Source organism: Pleurodeles waltl, chromosome 2_2 (assembly GCF_031143425.1).
Source record: "Pleurodeles waltl isolate 20211129_DDA chromosome 2_2, aPleWal1.hap1.20221129, whole genome shotgun sequence".
Classification (NCBI taxonomy): domain Eukaryota; kingdom Metazoa; phylum Chordata; class Amphibia; order Caudata; family Salamandridae; genus Pleurodeles; species Pleurodeles waltl.
The window spans coordinates 765,497,743-765,516,066 of NC_090439.1; the positions used below are offsets into that span (position 1 = coordinate 765,497,743).

The 18,324-nt window shown below is 39.5% G+C and overlaps 1 protein-coding gene across 9 annotated transcripts in view; it reads left to right on the top strand.

Annotated features, from left to right (window-relative positions):
* ZFHX4 (zinc finger homeobox 4) overlaps positions 1 to 18,324 on the top strand; it is a 150,218-nt gene that overhangs the window by 30,657 nt on the left and 101,237 nt on the right. For 7 of the 9 annotated variants that reach the window (XM_069220384.1, XM_069220381.1, XM_069220378.1 and 4 more), the window contains exon 4: positions 4,007 to 4,054. The exons of the other annotated variants lie outside the window; for them this stretch is intronic. In XM_069220384.1, the coding sequence (XP_069076485.1) occupies positions 4,007 to 4,054 (48 nt within the window). The remainder of the gene's footprint in view (positions 1 to 4,006; positions 4,055 to 18,324) is intronic. 9 annotated transcript variants of the gene reach the window in all.

The window sequence follows — 18,324 nt, forward strand, 5'->3', positions numbered from 1 at the left end:
AGCGGTTAATTGTGAAACGCAACTCAATTTGTCAAAACATTGATTGCTGTTTAATTACTTACCTGTGTGTTCAGAGAATTTGTTTCCAGTGTCTTCGTTTAAATGTGAGTGTATTTTTTGTTACATATTACAAACATTTCTTGTAGGTTGTACTGATGAGCCCAGGTTGAAGTATCAGTTTTTGTTAGAGGCTCTCAATATGATTAGCACGCACACTCTTAGAATTATATGTTAAATATCCATTTCCTTTGACCAGTCTGCAGTAAAAGTTGGTTTGAGGTCTAGGCAGGCACTCCTCTACCTGCTGGCATTTCAAGGCCTGTAGCCTGACATGTCACTGTAAGCAAAACACATACCAGCGTCTTGTAAACGAATACAAAATGTCCACTGTTTCAGTTTCAGAATCCATGTTTGATGCTTATGGGAGCTTTTAGACTTCTGCAGAGTTTACATATTTTAGGCCATTGACAATGTTATAGGAATTAACTAAATTCTAGGACCCTTCGGATCTGTTTGAATGTAATTTGTTTTCCTATCTTCCGCCATTTTGAACACCTACTCCTTTACTATTAGGCTGAATCAGCACGTGCAAAAGGCCAAATCGCAATAGATTAGCACAAAGCAAAAGTATTAGCCATCGAAGTCTACTCTGTACACGTCAACTTACACATATTTACACCATTGTGAATTGGTATGCATTGAGAATTAAATGTATGTTTTCTGACAACACAACAGCATGCTTTAATGTTAAATTTATTGAGCACATTTGCAGTCCTTTACAGTAGTTCTGGCCCCACTCGAGCACATTTATGAGGCTTTTCGTTAGTTTTGCTCCCACACTGAGTCTATTTTATTTATTCATTAGTTGTATTTGTGTAGCACAGACTTAGCCACATGGGCAGTGAAGTGGTTCAGCTGGAGCAAGAAATATTAAAAATGCTAGTGAAAACGGATAACTAGCAGCAATGATAAGAGCCCTGGAGGAGGCTTGCTAAGTCAGCAGGGTGCGGGAGCAGGGATAAAGTTTCAAAAACGATCTGAATAAATCGTTTTTCAGGTTTCTCCTGAACGAGAGCAAGTTCCTCTTGCAGATGGTTCAAGAGTCTTGGAGCAAGGCATAAAAAGGCTTGGGCTAAAGTCTTCGATTTTTTTTAAACTTCTGGAATTACCAATATCAGTCGAGATTTGATCTTGCTGTTTCTTTTTCCTCCTCTAAAGAGAAGTTTGTCCTTGAATTGGTGGGGGCGGGAGGGTGGAGGCTTACATGTAAGGCTGTATGGGTGATGTACCACATTTTAAAGTTGATTCTGGAATTCTGAGGTAACCAGTAGTGTTTTTTTCAAAGCTACCAATTCTGCTGAGGGAAGAAACATTTCAGTTTTCTGAGAAGATGTAATTGGAAAGAGTCAGTTTCCGTCAGATCAGAGATGTGAGGCACCATGGAGACATAATAAAGTCTCTTGTGAATAGCAACTGGGACAAGGGGCAGGTGAAATGCCTTGGTCAGAGAGACTGATTAGCTATTTTCTAATTGGACTGGAGGTAGCGATTTAGAAGAATAGAGTAGGTGGAATTCACGTCGGCAGGGGTGTGGAGGTCCAATAGCCAACTCCCAACACATACTGTTTGGGGTTAGGTACAACAAGTCTTCAAGTTTACTTTGTCCTTGGGACAGGTAGGCCCAACCCCTTGTAGCACAAACCTTTTTGCAGCCAGCACCACATTATGTATCAGGGAAGGGCATTGTCTGCAGTTGAGGTAACATTTGTGCTTGGATGTTAATGCTGTTTCAACCTGTATTTGTGGTTCATTAATGCAAAGCTTTTAGGGTGAGCACTGTAAGGGAATGTTTTAAGCTTGGACTGCACTGTTGAAAGTGGTCCCAGTATAAAAATGTGTACACACGTTTGCAAAGTTTAACAATATGAGGCTAAGTATAAAGCTCCCAGAATGCTCTCTGATTAGATGCAAATATTTGCAGACGCTTGAAAGAAAGATTGATGAGTCTTTGCTTTCAGATTAAATGTTCACAAAAAATGCAAATGGGAAAAAAATGTTTTGCTAAACTACTGTGAAGTTATAGGTAGCATTTCTTTGACACATCATCTACTAAAATATGTTGATGTATGCTAGTATTCCCCAAAAATATATTTAATGGAAAATTAGTGCAAACAGTTTCAAAAAGATTATTGGGAAATATGAAAATAAACAATCATTGGTAAAGCAAATAGGTCTGACATTGGTAGTCAGCCTTTTGGTTTTGTCAATGCATGTCTTGTTTTGACATTGTTTTTGTAAAACTTTCATGTTGTGGGAGCTGGCAGACCCTCACCATTATAACAAGCAATGGGAAAAAGCAATTATATTTTTTTGGTTTCAAAAAGCACACATTGCTGTACTCGTTTCTGGCACGGCGCAAAGCTACTTTGTGTGCCGATATGCTCTTTGTGAAAGAGAAGAATGCTGTCACTCAAACTGAAGCCAGTTTATAGATATATAGAGAGAGATGCAGAATTTTAATAAAGACAAAAGGTCTTGGTTAACTCAAGACATAATTAGGAGGATCATTTTTAAATAAAGTCACAAAGTGCATGTTTGGTATATGCCCTTGCATTAGTGCACATTTATAGCTTTCATAAATTCACAATTTATTACATACTTAGGCCAGGAAATCATGCTACTATAATTTGTTTTGTGAACTGCATTTTAGCATGAGCAATTGTGTAGGTTTGGTTCATCAGAAAACCTCTTGAGCACTTACAGGTTCACTTTTTCTACAACCACTTTTTTCCTCAAATGTGTAGAATTTTTATCTCTGCTCTTATGAGAAGTACATTTCCAACCTTTCTCAATATGAGTAAAGATTAGAAAAGAGTTGGTGAAAACCCCTATAACATGCAAGTTAGTATGTTTGCATAGACTCCAAAGTGCATTCCAACCCTGGAACTATTGCTTAATGCTACCCCCAGTTTGTGGATCTGTGAAAAGGTGGCAAAATGTGTGAATTACTATAATTCAAACCCTATTATAGTATTGAGCCCTGGCGTAGTCAGAGAGGCTACTATCAGAGCTCTTGTATAATGAGATTGCTGACATAATTTATAGCTGAACTACATGGCACCAAAGGGAAAAGTGTATTTTTTTTTTTTTTTTTTTTACAGGACAAGTGGATTTTTTTACAGGACATGTAGACTTATGTAGTAACCTGTCCCATGGACAAGTTGATATTTTATTGAATTTCAGACCCTTGCTGGGCGTCATTGGTGTAGAATTGTCCTTTGTATATGAAGCATTGGGCCATGAAATTTAATATAATGAGGCTTTCTGCACGCCATAGGTGCATAGTAAGCGAATGTGAATTGGAATCCTTACAAATTGTGATCTTGTTGTGTTAAAGGATGAGAACCTTTTGAGAACAGCAATCAAGGCACACTTACATTCCGTCAAGCTTTCTGACTTTTGAACTCTGCTGTCTCTGGAATTCTGGAGCTTGGTGCTAGTGCATTTTATCGCAGGAGTCATTTACCATAGGTTTACCTTTACCAGCTTTTAGAGGGCGACTGGTCGCATCAAAACACTGCTGTTCCCTTTCACTGAAGGGGAGACACGAGTGTAAAGTATATAATTACTTTGGTGATTTATTTTTGTATTTTTGTGCATTAAATTGCGTGTTTCAAAGTACTTTCAGGTTCACATTTTGTGTTACTACGTCCCTCCCCTCGTGCCAGACAAATGCACAAACGCTGCCTAACAACTGAGTGCATTCAAACGTGCTCATCAGAGCACATACACTGCTCACAGTGACGCTAGGTGTGCATGAGTTGACGAATGGATTACATTCAATTATTTAAAATGTTAGCAAATCTCTTTTGTTTATGAATCAAATGTGAAACCATGGATCCTCATGACAAAAGTGTCACTGATGACAGAGTAATGTATTAAATGTAAATTCATTTGTATTCGTTATTTACTTCCCATTCTTTTTTTTATATATCTGATTGTTTAGACTTTACGGGAGCTTGACAGGCACCAGTTAGCAGAGGCAAATACCCAGGTGTGTGAAAACTATTTTTATTATCTGTGTATTGACAAGATATTGACTTATGACACTATTAATGCAATGAATTGTCGGTTCGATTTAAATAGATCACGTCTCTCCTTCTTCATTCCCCAAGATCAAGTATACTGCAGCATCACAGTGACCTCTCTCTGCGTACAGAGGGTGGAAGGTTAAAGGTTAGCTTTAAAGCATCATCTGCCGAGCTGCTTAACTTTACACTGATCAATTTAATGAAAATCTGTTTTGCAGATGGCGATTTAATGTCTTTGGCAGAGTTGAGGCAGTTTCAGCATAGGCTTGGACTAGTAAAAATATTTCTTTATTTGACCAGAACAACACCTTTTCTTTTATGTTTTAAGATAGAACGCATGTGCAATATGCTATTTTGGCGAAAGGCCCTTTGGCGAAGCCTTAATGATTTTTCCTTATGTGCCTACATAACACAATGCCATAATGTCTAGTTCTAGCAGTGGCTGAAGAAACAAACAAAGATGAATTCATTTTGTGGTCATATTTCTTTGAACTTACAAAAAATGAAGTAGTGGAAATGATTTTTTCTCTATGTCCCATAAGCCATATTTGCCTGGCTGCTTTTGTTTGGATTGCAGTAGACGTCTGGAATACATGTCAGATGGAACTGAACGCTTCCCCTCATTTACCTGAGCCCTGCATCTTCAGAGTCTGATAATAGCGCCTCCAGTCTGAGATGTGCAGCAAACTGGCTCCATAATGATGCAAAAATACAGAGCAGCAGGCTTGAAGGAAATGAATGTTAAGCAGGCAGAGAACGCTTGCTGGAGGTGTGCTGATGGCTTTTCAAGCATCACTGACACTGTTGGTGCATTGGAGGGATTTCATGTTCAGTTGTCAAATGTCTGAAGTGAGTTCATAGCATTGGCCCGCATATTATTATAATTAATGGAAAACTACTTTGCAAACGCTTGCACATAGTCAGAAACACTGTATTGTGCAATGCATCGCCTGCAGTGGAACACATATACAGAAGAACAACTCCAGGAGGATGTCTGTATATAATTCACTAACTCCCACAGATTTGCATGGGATATTCACTAGTTGGCGTAGCTGGTCTTGGCCATGCAGGTAAAGTCCCTTAATTCCCAAGTAGAGAGCAACAGCCGATTCTGATCTTGTATCAATGATATATCTGGCGGTTGTTGTGCACTCTATATTTAATTGAATGGTATTCTTAGTCAATTTCTCAGTTTGCTGGTCTCCGATTTTATAAAACACTTTAATTGCCATTATGTGATACTCTTGAGAAATAAGGTAATGTAGATTTATAACGCATCTAAGTGCTAAAAGTGCATTGATATTTCAGTGTGCACTTGTCTAAGAATTTCCTATTCGCACTCTACAGTAGTGAGTGGTGTCCCATTGTTTTGTCACTGCGGGCATTGCTTGCACAATTTCTCAACTGCTTAAATTGGTTTCAGCATAAATATATTAAATTACACTTTCCTGTGTGTTATTTATGCCAGATGACACAATATATATATATATATATATATATATATATTTATATATATATATATAAATATATGGTGGGCCAATTTGTCAAGTTCCCCTCACTTTCCTGAGATAAGTTCTAGAGACGTTAAAACCAGTAAAAATCATCTGAAAGCACGCTGTGACACAGAGGGGAACCCTCTTTTCCCAGGCTTATCGCAGAAATCACATGGCCATCTGCAGACGTCTGGAAGCATGACTTTTCTCTTGTAACCTTAGCTTTGGCCTACTGTCCTAGTTAAATTGTAAAGATGTGCATTTAGGCCATGGCATCACCAAGCGTACCAGTATAATAAACATTACCATATCAAGTTAAGAGGCTTTTTCATCCTGTGAATTGCAGTTAGAAATTGAGAACAATAACCTTGTCCAATAGGAGTAATCCTATTCGGAGACATAATTATAGAATCTTATTTTGCTCAGGTACGTAGACATGGTGGAGACCCCTTTATGCGAATGAAATGATATTCAGTCACTCTCTTTACTGGCTTAGAAACGTATAAGTGCTGCAAACGACCCTAGTGGTCCACATGGTCAGTTTGCTGGATATGTCCATGGGTTGGGCCATAATAGTTTGATAGCTGGGCAAGCTTTGATGGCTGACGTTGGCTAAGAGAAAGGAAAAATGGTCAGTTTAAGTAAATACGTTTGATTGGGGAAAATGGTCAGTTTAAGTAAATACGTTTGATTGGGGTATCATTAACACGACAACACTGAAAAAAACCTGGGTCTTTGCTCTGTTTCTTATTAGAGATGTAAACCAGCAAAGGGGAAGGGGCGGGGGTCACCCAACCCCAAGTATTTGCAAAGGCCTTCATAATTTGCATTGAATATCACCTGCATCTTTGAAAGACTGAGCCATTTGGCCTAATGCAGGAATTGAAGGTATTGAAAAATGTATATTTGTGTCAAAGGTAAGTCTCAAGACACTTGCAGCAATACTGTGTCATCATAGCCACCAGGAGGGACAATAAACCCTTGGATTCGAAATATTTTATGTAGATGAAGAAGTTGAAGATTAACCATGTGTTAATTCTACACACTTGCAAAGAACATTACGATGACCGAGTCATAGATGTAATAGAATTATTTCAGCAAGCCTAGCAAGATGTGTATGTCACAGAATTGTGAAAAACCTCAAATATTAGAGACAGAAGAATATAATTAACAGAGTACTTTTATGTGCTTTCCCCTATCCTTCAAGTAGTATTTCATGACAGGCTGAGCTATTGAGGGTTTTGCATCTAGACTATCGACTTTCCAGCCAAGAAACCAGGTTTAAATGTTTAGGACATTCCTGCTGCCTCTAGAAAGTATTTATATGATTGGGAGTAGACAGCTGCCTGTTGTGTTGTCCTCAGGATGGGAAAGATTCTGGTGGCCTTGCTTCATCACTTCTTGGGCTGGACACCAGCTGCTTGTAATGCAGTGAAAGCGGTACTCGTTTAGGATTCTCTTTGATGGCTGTCCTTATGTCCTTCCTGTTCTAACTCTTCCTGTCCGAGTGCTAGACTTTGGATAACCTGGGTTCAGTTGTTGTAGTGAAAAAGCTACTCTCGTGGGCTAATGTTCAATTTTGAGATCAAACCTTAAATACAATTTATCAAAATGTATACCTAAGTCCTAATACTCGTTTAAAGTCTATCAAACGGCATTTAAGAAGACAAAAGATATTCAATAGTTGGCATTACTACCTGCTGCTTTCAGGGATCTGAACCTCACTGCATGTTCCTTTAAAAACTTGGAACTGGTTATTTAAATATTTAGTTGCAGCTGCAGGACTAAACATTTCAGTGCATGCCAAGGTAGCTATGATGCTCCAGAATGGATTAAAACAAATAAGTAGGTATTATAGGATTGCAGAACTTCACTCATGCCCAAAATTAATGGCAAGCAAACCTTGACAAAGCCAATAGGGTTTTCTTCCACGGTGAGGAGTTCTTACTAAAACATTAAGAAAGCTCGCCACAGTGAAAAAAAGAAAGAATAAAATAATTGCTTTCATATACAATGTATTTAGGATATTAAAGGTGATATATAATGTGATTCAGTGTAATTTTGAGATGTAAATAGTCCCTCATAATGTAGTCCAAAACAGGCATTCTAGAAGTGATGGATTTATACACGAAACTGCCAATAGCATGAAAGGAAAACATAATACGCCTCTGGGTGGAGCCAAAGCCCACTCTGGCATTTTAAAGAATTAGTAGCAATAGGTTTTTGAAGCAGCTGCTCTTTCGAAATGTACCTAAAAATAGTTTTACCATCCAACATGTAATGTAATAATAAGCTATGGGTAGATATTGAATGAAAAGCACTGAAATTAAATGATCTGATTTTGCTGATGTTAGGGTGTTCGTATGGGCTCATTGCTCGTAAAGGGTGTGTAATTTGTAGTGCTAACCTTAGAATAAGAAACAACAGGCTCTTTCAATTTAAATGTAGAGAGATATTATACACGACTCTTGGCTACAGTGAGGAATGTAGAGGTGCATTGCGTGCCCTGCAAAAGTATAGATGGACAGTAAACTGCCCGCAATTAAGCATAAATCAATTCAGGAGCAGGCCAACACAATGAAATAATTGCTAATGCAAAACAATTACCGAGAGACCCGAACACATGGGGCTTTTAGAATGTGCTAATGGATGGATTTATAGTGTATTCTCGGGTCACCCAGGGCCAAGGGCTTTCCATGGCTAGCAGGTTGGGTCTTGCTTCCTATCATTTTATGCAGCAGATGCAAATAGCGGACAATGTGTGTTCTTCAAACACGTCTGTGCGTTTGAAGTGAGATGCCCACCGCGTTTGTGCTTCAAAGTCGTGGGCAATGACCTGCTTAATTGCACTTTCCAGCCTTTGCATCTGCCGTTTGTGCAGCAGGATTGTCTGCCGGGATTCCGTAGTGCCGTTTGCATATTCGGATTTTACATCTGCGAGAGTTATTGACTGCGCCTCCCTCTCTGGACATGAGATAAAACACAGAGCGGGGACCGGGCCAGAGGTAACCCTGAGCCGAACATTCCCCACAGGCCCCCGCTCTGACTTTCTCATTATTAACGTTATGGCTGAGAGCACCCCTTTCCCACACTAGAATATTCAGAAGACAGGGGCTCGGAGGAACCCCACACACATCCGAACGGGACGGCCACGCCGGGCACTTTGTTTGCTTAAAAATGTTTGGCGCGCTGCAGTTCAGCATTATGCTTAAGAGGCATCATTTCGTGTTCACTCGGGCTGTGTCGGTGTTATAATTCAAAATCAAATATTCCAGATATGTGCGATTCCAATTATTGAACTGTCATTGTCCCTGCATGGTGGTAAGAGAGGTCAGGAGATTGCGTTGGGCTTATTTACATACAAATCATTGTGCTGAAGGAAATTGGAAAAGGCCAGTGCACGCCAGAGCCACCGCCTCTTTATAGTCATTTGCGAGGAGAAGAAGGCTGCTTTCAGAGACAAACAAACGTTTTATTTATCTTTCACTGCTATGCAGTCGCATTTTATACACCGGTGCAGATTCACTGCAGCGTACAATACTACAGTGCAATTTAATTGTTGTCAAGTAGTTGAAATGTGCTTTCGGTTCTAGCCCCATGCACAAAGACAGAGGAAGGGCAAAGTAAAGGGCCATTTGGCATACGAGAATGAAACTGACTCTTGTGGTGTAGGTCTACTCCATCATCGATTACTTAGACTATAGAAGGCTAGATTTCACTAGGTATTAACCTCAATTTACATTGAACACTTTTTTTTTTTCAAAAGTGATAGCCTTTTGGGCACAGAGCACTAACGCTTAGAATTCCCATCAGCAAAAAGTTGCCCTCTTGTGTAGATTCCACTTAGAATTTGAAATGTTGGCGTATGGAGAAGGCCATGTATTTCTGCGGTTCCATATTCGAATTCATTTTTGCACAAAAATAAGCTTTAACCCTATGGTAGAAGTCGGATTTCGTTGCTAGCTAGTAGGAGGCAGCTGACTTGAGAAACACTTTGTCCATAAAAAAAGTAATACAATCTCCAAAAGGAAATGCCACAAGTATTTAATGGTTGAACGCCAATATTTTGCAAGAAGCAAATGAAGTTGCATTGTGGAATCTGCTTTTAGGAACTGTTTAGAAACATGTGCACCAGGCTTACCTCTTCAATGGCATTTATGGTTAGCCTTTTCTTGAGACACATTGTTACTCTCACCTTGTTACATATGCAACAGTGCCTTAATTCTTAGTTGTCTGCTTTATGCATATTCTGTTCCGTTTCTGAGTGAAATCACACTGCCTAGCACAGGCATCAAAGAGGCTATATGATGCAGACTAGCATTCAAAGTGGGATTAAAGTTTTTAAAAAACCTAAGCAGAATTTTGAGTTGCTTCTCACTGCCACAAATTCTAAGCTTTTTTCCATAGGTAAATGTCATATCAGTAATTTCCTCACTTTTAATTGTGATCAGTTTTCCTTCTCCACTAATGAAACTTGCTTGTTCAGGTAGTCCAGAACAAGTGGGGAAAGTTTCATTTTCACTAGCATATTGGGCTCACTAGGTCTGTTTCTCAGAGATATTTGGGATGTCTGTGGTGCATCCAGTGGAGATTGTACACAGTATAGATTTTAGCCTAAAGATGAGCCCGAGCCCAGAATTCCTACAAATCGTTTTTGTCTGAGATATACGCCTGGAAGAGAATTCCAGAAGCTCTTTCAACAATTTGGTGTTTGAAATTGCAAACACTGTCAATATGTTCCTTTTCATTTGGCTGTTTCAACAAATGCACTTGTGTAATGACTTTATCAAAACCCTTTTTTCTGAAGATCTGATGTTCAGCATGCCATATACAAGGAAAACATTTGCGCTCTGATCAGGCAGTTTCCTATTATCAGTAAGGTCAGTAAGGCTGCCTGATTGCGATCTCTGTTCACACTTTCACCAAGCTTTAGTCTGTGCATGTTAATGACTGTGCTGGAAATCCTTTCAGTACCATTTCTCCACCTCAAAATCCTCAATTTTTGCTGTGGTACTGCTTTTGTCAATACCATGAGCGGTGGATATAATATAGCGAAACAAAGGAAACAAAAGCCAATTACCCTTATTGTTGAATTGCTGAGTTCAGCAATCTCACAAGTCTTCACTCTCTTCTTTGACTTATGACAGACGATCTGAAACTAACTGCAAGCCAAACAAATCTGTCTGTTTCTGACAATATTCATATAATATTGAATAATAATGGTTGAGATTACAATCTATTTCCTGGCCCCACTAGTCTCTCCAGTAAATAGCAGAGATCCAGAAGCAGGTCTTTTTATATTTCTGCTGACATAAGCTCCTAAATTCGTATATCTTCTAGCAAACTGTGATTGGCCCAAAAAGGGAATTTCTTCATTGAAAATACTTACACCTAGCTCAGAGTCGGTAGTAAGCAGTGGAAGTATTGTGAATGAAGTAGATGTCACTTGCGTTTCAGTGGGCATATGATGGGCATATTTTGAGATTCAGTTTAATTGACTACTTGAACCTATTTACATTTAGACCCTTAATATGAGGTTGAAAAGGGCAACTGAACACTGACAAACCTCAATAGTGACCTTCAGTTGTACTCACCTTGCTCATTGCTAGGTGTGCCTGTGTATGGCTTCATAAATGGGGTTTAGGTATTTGTGGGTGCAGATGAGAGTTCGAGGAACAATTTACAATTGAATACCATAGAAAATGGTGGTTTATAGATTTTTCAACAGAACTTGACCTGAGTAGGAATACATTGATATAGAAGTGAATCTGTACAATGTGCCTTTGTTAATGGTTAAAAGATGGCACATGGAGGTCCATTTTAGATGTTTGATTTAACGAGAATGGACTATATCAATCCTACATTACACCTACCAGCCTTGAATAGGCAGTAGCTATAAATCGTATGCTCCCTTCCAGGCAATGTGATTTCTGATTATTAAAGCATGTTCTTGAAACCTGGTGGTCTTCTTTTCCTGCAACCTAGTTATGGAAGTAAATTTGCTTAAGTAAGTCATGATATCATAGCTAAATTCAGCAGCTTCTTTTAGCTGTTTAGATACCATCAAACATTGTAAAACCAGCACTGATGCCATTGGCCAGGCTCTGCCAGATAGAAATAATACATCCTAATTATTGATTCACTTCAACTTATGTTAGCCTGTGAAGTGTAATCACTACCAGTATATTCAGTTGCTCTAAAGCCTTATCAGACATGACTGGCATTGGCATTGCAAAGACACCTCTCCCTGTTTCTTTGTCTGTCAGGGATGAGGTGGAGTGTAATTATTTAGTTTCATGGAAAGCTATCATAGTGGTCCTTCTTCGATGTCTATATTAAAGGACCAGTGGAATGGTTATTCATTCCCTTCTCATTCTTTTATTTCTCTGACCTAAGACTGAAGTGGATAGTAGTTTTAGATCATAATTCTGGACTCATAGTTGTTCTCTTTGGGCACCCTACGTCCTCTTTAATTTTACCGTGCTAGCCCTCCTTTTTCATTTGCTACAAGCTCCTAGAAAATAACATACTGTTCTTTAAATAGCATTAGAAGATGCCAGAGACGTATTTATACAGGTTCTGGCTGCTGGTGATAGAACACGAAGGGTGACTGGTACTAAAAGCAACAAAGCTAGCTTTGTTCACGCTTGTAACTTCTCAGATTTAGTAGACATTGGATGGGATAAACTATTCAGACACAGTGAAAGGGGAGGAAAATGGGATAATGAAGGTGAGAGAGCTTAGTCAAGGAGAGGATGAGGGTACACATTCATTCACAAATATGAAATTGAGCAATTATGCATAGATACATGCAGTCAGAACAATTTTTGTGATCTAAAAAGAGGTAGGTTGCCTAATCTGATGAAGGGATGCTTTGTAACATGACACAGGAGCATAGTTTATGATATGTTTTAATTATTGCTAATAATAGGTCACTTGTCCTGGACAGAGGGAAGTGTAGGACTACGTGCTATTTGGAAATAAGTTAGATGTGTGACTCTGTACGGGACAATCTTCTAGGAACCCACATCAAACTACTTTGATGGCTCATGAATTAATGCATATGTTGCAGGAGCCTGTGCTTAGTAGTGTGGTTGCAAGTTCGAATGAAACTCAATGGATTCTTGCAGTCCTTTTATCACTCCAAGGTCAGTAACAAAATGTTTAGGAAGGATAACAATACATATCTGTAAAAAAACATGAAAGAGTATAGTTTGTTGCAAACATGTGGTTTATACACAGAGTACTATTTAATGGTATAAAGTAAGTGAGGGGAGCAGTATTGTACTATCAGTAAGGAACACAGTCTTGTCGCTGGAGAGAAGACATTTCGTTTTACTATGCACTGCTTTATTTTCTTTGTTACCAATGACTTTTGATAAAAAAATCAATGCAAGAAGATGCCTGAAAAGTAAGGTTACATTCAGTTATCCAATTAGATGATTTGTCTTCAGCAGATGAACATTGAGGTGTGACTTGTTTCAAATTTCTGCCCCCAAAAAAGAGACATATTTTTGCATATCAGTTTGTTGTGCTCGTTCAAAATAAACATACTTAGACTTTAAATGGTTAAAATCAGAACATGCGTCACCATACTTGCATCTATGATTCAAGGCTTGAAGTTAAACAGCGGGCTTCCTCTTAATCTACAATGTGTCCCTTCAATCTGGCAGGCCTCCTCTTAATCTGCAAACCACTTTAGTGATGTTTGTACTGTGGTTGTCATGATCCCAAAAGTAATTGTTGTGTCCTCTGTGCTAGTTAAAACATCTGCTTTTTCAGTACATTTCTGAAATTTTTCAGGATATTTAAAATTTAAACATTTCCTATTTCACCATTGTAGTCAGGAAATTAATATATACTGGAAGCCAAAACAAAATTAAAGTAATTTGTATAATGTTTTTTAGTTACTAAAAGACGTTACAATTGACGAAAGTAAATAAAATACACTTCAAGTATGACTGCACAGAGCAAGCCAATTTGTCAAACAGTTTAATATTGAAGTATCAGGTGTACCGGTAGATGATGTGGTAGGTTCCTTTAAGGAAAGTTTATAATAGGAGTTGCAAGTTAACTTTTTATCTTTTATGATACATATGCACATTTACTCACAAAGTATATTTTCATGCATTCCTTTAATTGAAAAAGTTGACTGAATGCATCAATAGTGTTTACGTTGTGCCCGGGGTGGGTAGGGAGTCACTCCACAGTATAAGGAACATGGCTCCAGAGCTTAGTCTTTGAATTGAATACCAACAGAAATACCATTCCTGCACCGCAAAAGCATGGTGTGTAGATGATGAAATGTATCATCTTAACATTACTTTACATTGCTAAACTACATGGGCTGTGCTAGGTTTTTTCAAGTACATTTGAATAATTTCCAGCACTTGCCCCTAATGTTTGTGCTGTTCCAAGTGACCAGAGCAGTGGCCCAACCCTGAAAATAAGGGTAGTTAACTTAACTGAAGCCCCAAAAAGCAGATGATAACCTCCATCGATAATGGCCTGGGAGGAGCGGATTCCTGTTGAATCATCAATGGCTCCAAGGCAAAGACGTTTGCTGCATCTCCAGTAGGCCCTAGAAGTAGATACATACTACATCATCAGTAGACCCAGAAAGCAGATGTTCGCTGCATCCTCAGTGGCCCCCAATGGCCACTGGAAGGTGACACTCGTTACACCATGGTGACTAGGATGGTTATTGGCCCATCAATGACCTCAGCAACATTTGTTTGTAAATTACCAGACGTGGCATTGTTTGCTACAACACCAGTGGCCTCTGGGTGAAGCTGCTTTTTGCTTCATAGGTGGCCCTTCGGAACAGATACTTATTACATCATCGATGGCCTTTGGGAGCAGTTGCCTAGAGCATCGTCATAGACCATGTGATACAGTGTTTGTTGCATCAACAAAGGCACCTGAGAGTTCATCTTTCTTTCAGGGACACCTAGTTTTAAGAGCTCTGAAACTCTTGCTTAAGTTGATATGCCCCTTTTACCATACATGAGTGTATAACCTCTCACCAGCACAATTGTGGATGTTTGGCAAGAGGACATTAATTAGAACGCACTGCAATGCTGTAATGGGACTACACATTTATTCTGATGGCAGGAAGCAGGCATTGTTTTGTAACTTCAGTGGGACTAAGCTCAGCATTATTTTCTGTAGTATGTTGATTAGCTTGATCCATTGCATGTGGAAATGGTTGTGCCATAACAACACACATTAAAATCGTGCTTTATACAGTTCTGTGTAGTTCATGCGTTGCCACTTACACGAATGGTGGTAAATAGTTGGCCGTACATATATGATTAAAGTGATTGAATATGTAGAACTGTAGGTCACTTTGCGTACACGTTTCTCAAAGTTCAGTCAAATTGCATTCATCGTCTCATTTGCCTGTCAGGCTGTCCATTTGCTGATATGTTTCCCTGAACTTCCACATTACTCCACATCTTATCTATTTTTAGACACCAGCCAGTCAGTATGTCTACTGAGTCGTGTATCCACTGACACACAAGAAAAGGATAAGAACGCACAGAATCCAAATACACTCGGGTAAAATCCAGGAATTCATAAAATCAGAGTATAACATTTAAGGCTATGACAGTAATTCTTGTGATTTCTAACTCGCTAGACTAATATAAGTAAAAACACAGATAAATAAACAGTCATCTCTAATGAAGGTATGGCCCGGTAAATCACATTTAACTTGCAAATCGAGTGCTAATGGGCTGACAAATGATGCCTTGCCTGCTAGAACAGGTGAAATCACTCAGGAGTTTGAACAGTGTGTACGCGGGCTGCGGCAGCTGAAGGCAGACCCCCCAGTTGAGAGTGCGGCCTACGTACCTGGCATCCTCCCTGAGCAGCAGCCACCACAGAGAGTAGAGATCCTTTATTTTAAAACATGTTCTGGGGCAGAGAACATTAACTTCATAGAGCGACGTGACGTGAAACGAGCCTGGCCGGTGATGGATGGGCACTATGTAATTGCCAGCCCGGCCTCCGTGCCTGGAAGATTACATTTTACAATGCCCAATATTAATAACCAGATGTGATGCTCTTCCTGCCCAGGGGTCAGGGAGGCTGTCCAGGTCAGCCTGTTTGTGTGCACGGACTGTGAAGACTATTCACAGTGACAGGTATAGGAAGGAGGGGCGGGGCCTGGAGCCCCTCGACCACCAAAAGGGACTTTGCGACGCAGGGAACAAAGAGCAGCGGGGGTTGCAGCCTTTGTCGATGGGCTCTTGAGCAAGCGAAGAAGCACAGTTGAGCCAATACATAATTTAGCAAGTTCTATTGTCAGCAGGTTAATGTATATTCTGCCTAATTTCAGCACAGGCCAATTATAGAATGTACTTGGCACCTTTGTCTGTTTTGCCGCTCATACTCCACCGCCTGGGCTTCGACTTCCCTTTGAGTTACATTACGTGTCTCTCACTTTATTTGTATCACTGCTTCTTCCTTCGACTTTTAAAGTGTGTGTGTGTGTGTGTGTTATGTGCGCGCGGAGCCTGATTCATTAGAAACAGACTACAAGGAGTAACATCGGAGCAGTGAGATAGGATCAGTATAACTAGGCCCTGCCAGTTCTTTTCTTCTTTAAAGCAAGGTAGATTGAGGTTTGTGCAGAGTTGAGCTGTATTTTCTCAGGTCTCTGACACCTTTGCACATGTCAAGCAGTGGTTACTAGTACACTTCTTTCACAGGCGGTTTAACACCACTTTCATTTTCGCTGGCACGGCACACTGTACTTGTGACAGAAATGAATGTGGCCCAAAAACATGTTATTTACAAAGCATGTGCAGGTGAATGCACATTTTCGTATTTTTTTATTACTGTGGGCAAAAGGTCGGTTTCAGGTGCATTACCAAACTTTGTTCATGTAAAAATAACAGTCCTGCTGTCTCTCAAAATGCATTGTGCCATGACTTGCCAGAAACACAACCCTGCCAATGGTAATGTGGTTTATTAAATGTGATTTTATCTCAGTTCATATATTGAACCATTTGAACCATGCCTCTGTTTACATTCTTTTCTTTATAACTACCACTTACGACAAAACAGCATGACACAACCACATATGCTGATCCTCGGAGTGTTGTCTGGTATGTATTACTATTGTTGAGGAAGGGGAGGGACATGACCCACCTGACGCTTTTCCTCTCATGACTTATAGCCCTTCCCTACACTCAAATATGGCAATAAATCCCATATTACACTCTGCAAGGCTACATATGCACTATTTCTATGGATAGTATATTTTTTCCTCATTGGTCACTGAGGAATTAGTACAACAATCGCATAGAATTGTCTGACAGTACCCTACAATATTTATGCTTGTTTCATAAACTAACTGCAGTTACATGTTTTCCTTTCACCTTATTAAGAGCAAGTTCAAGAGAAGGATCTGTCTGTTTTCTGATTGATTTTCTGTGTTGGTTGCCCATTGAATAGATAAGTAGCGCTTGTGATATTTGGTTGCAGAGCACAGCACCCGTTTAACCTCCTCTTCTTTCCTGACCAAGATGTTAGATCCAATAGAAAGTCATTCCCTTATGCGTGGTTGGATCGGGCTCTGAGCAGTAATGCCAGATGCTATGGATCTGGCACGATAGAACTTCAAGCCACTCGCTTCGGATTAGGTGCAGCTCATCATGATGTATTAACCCTCTCAGATCTTTGTAAAATAGTACTAGATGGGGGTCGACTTAAGGTAACCCACAAATTCAGACACAATTTTTAGTTAAGACCCCTACTTTGGAGCCACGGACTGCTAAATTCGAGTTAGAGCTCTTTAGTGAAACGGTATCATCTTGAGCAAAACATTTTCTCACCTCTAACTGGCTAACTATAGATGTTTGTACGTTATTGCAAAAGGGATTGAACTACATAGTGAAGGCTCTGCATCATTGCAAGGATGTTCTAAAAACGGATTTAGAAACAGAAATATTCTTTGTGACATAAATATTCTGCGTTATGCAAATCATATCAACACGGACTGCTTACTTTTTGTTATCAGTTTTCTCTTTTCTTTGGGACTTTTATAGCCAGCCTACTGCTACAAATTGTCCCACCTTAGTGATTACCCAATGGGAGAACATGCGTGTTTTTCTATGCAAATAGGATCAGGATTCTCAGTTTGTCACAAATGCATATTAGTCCATTTACACACTCCTGATGAAACCTTACCTTTTCATACAAAGTTTTCCAGTTTGTGAGAGATTGCCCGGAGCACCCCTACCGTAATCACCTCCATATTGTATCTGGCCTCACCCCTTGTGAGCTCAGAGTTTCTTCCTGTGTCCTTGTTCTACTGGTCAGCACAACACAATTTAACATTTTGAAATTGATCACTACCGTTTGCATAGGGTTTGCTCCAGTTCGTCTCAAGTTAGACTACAGTTCATCTATGTCAGCACAGGTTTAAGGTTTATCTCTAACGTTCTACTTGTCTTCCAACTATTTAGTATGTTTTGAGTCATCCAGTCATTTGATAAGATCTGTACGCTGGCAAGTTTCTGACTTATGTTAAAGATCATATGAGTTTATACATAGATGTAGTTATTATCTCAACCTTTGCAGAGAAATGGTATCCTGCCAGTGAGGAATACAGAAGTGCTTGTGATGCAGCGTGGACAATTCCCAATTAAAGGATCAATGCTCATGTAGGTGCATCCACTAGATGGATTTTGTTTGTCAAGCTAGTTGCTATCTTTTAGCGAGATCCTTCC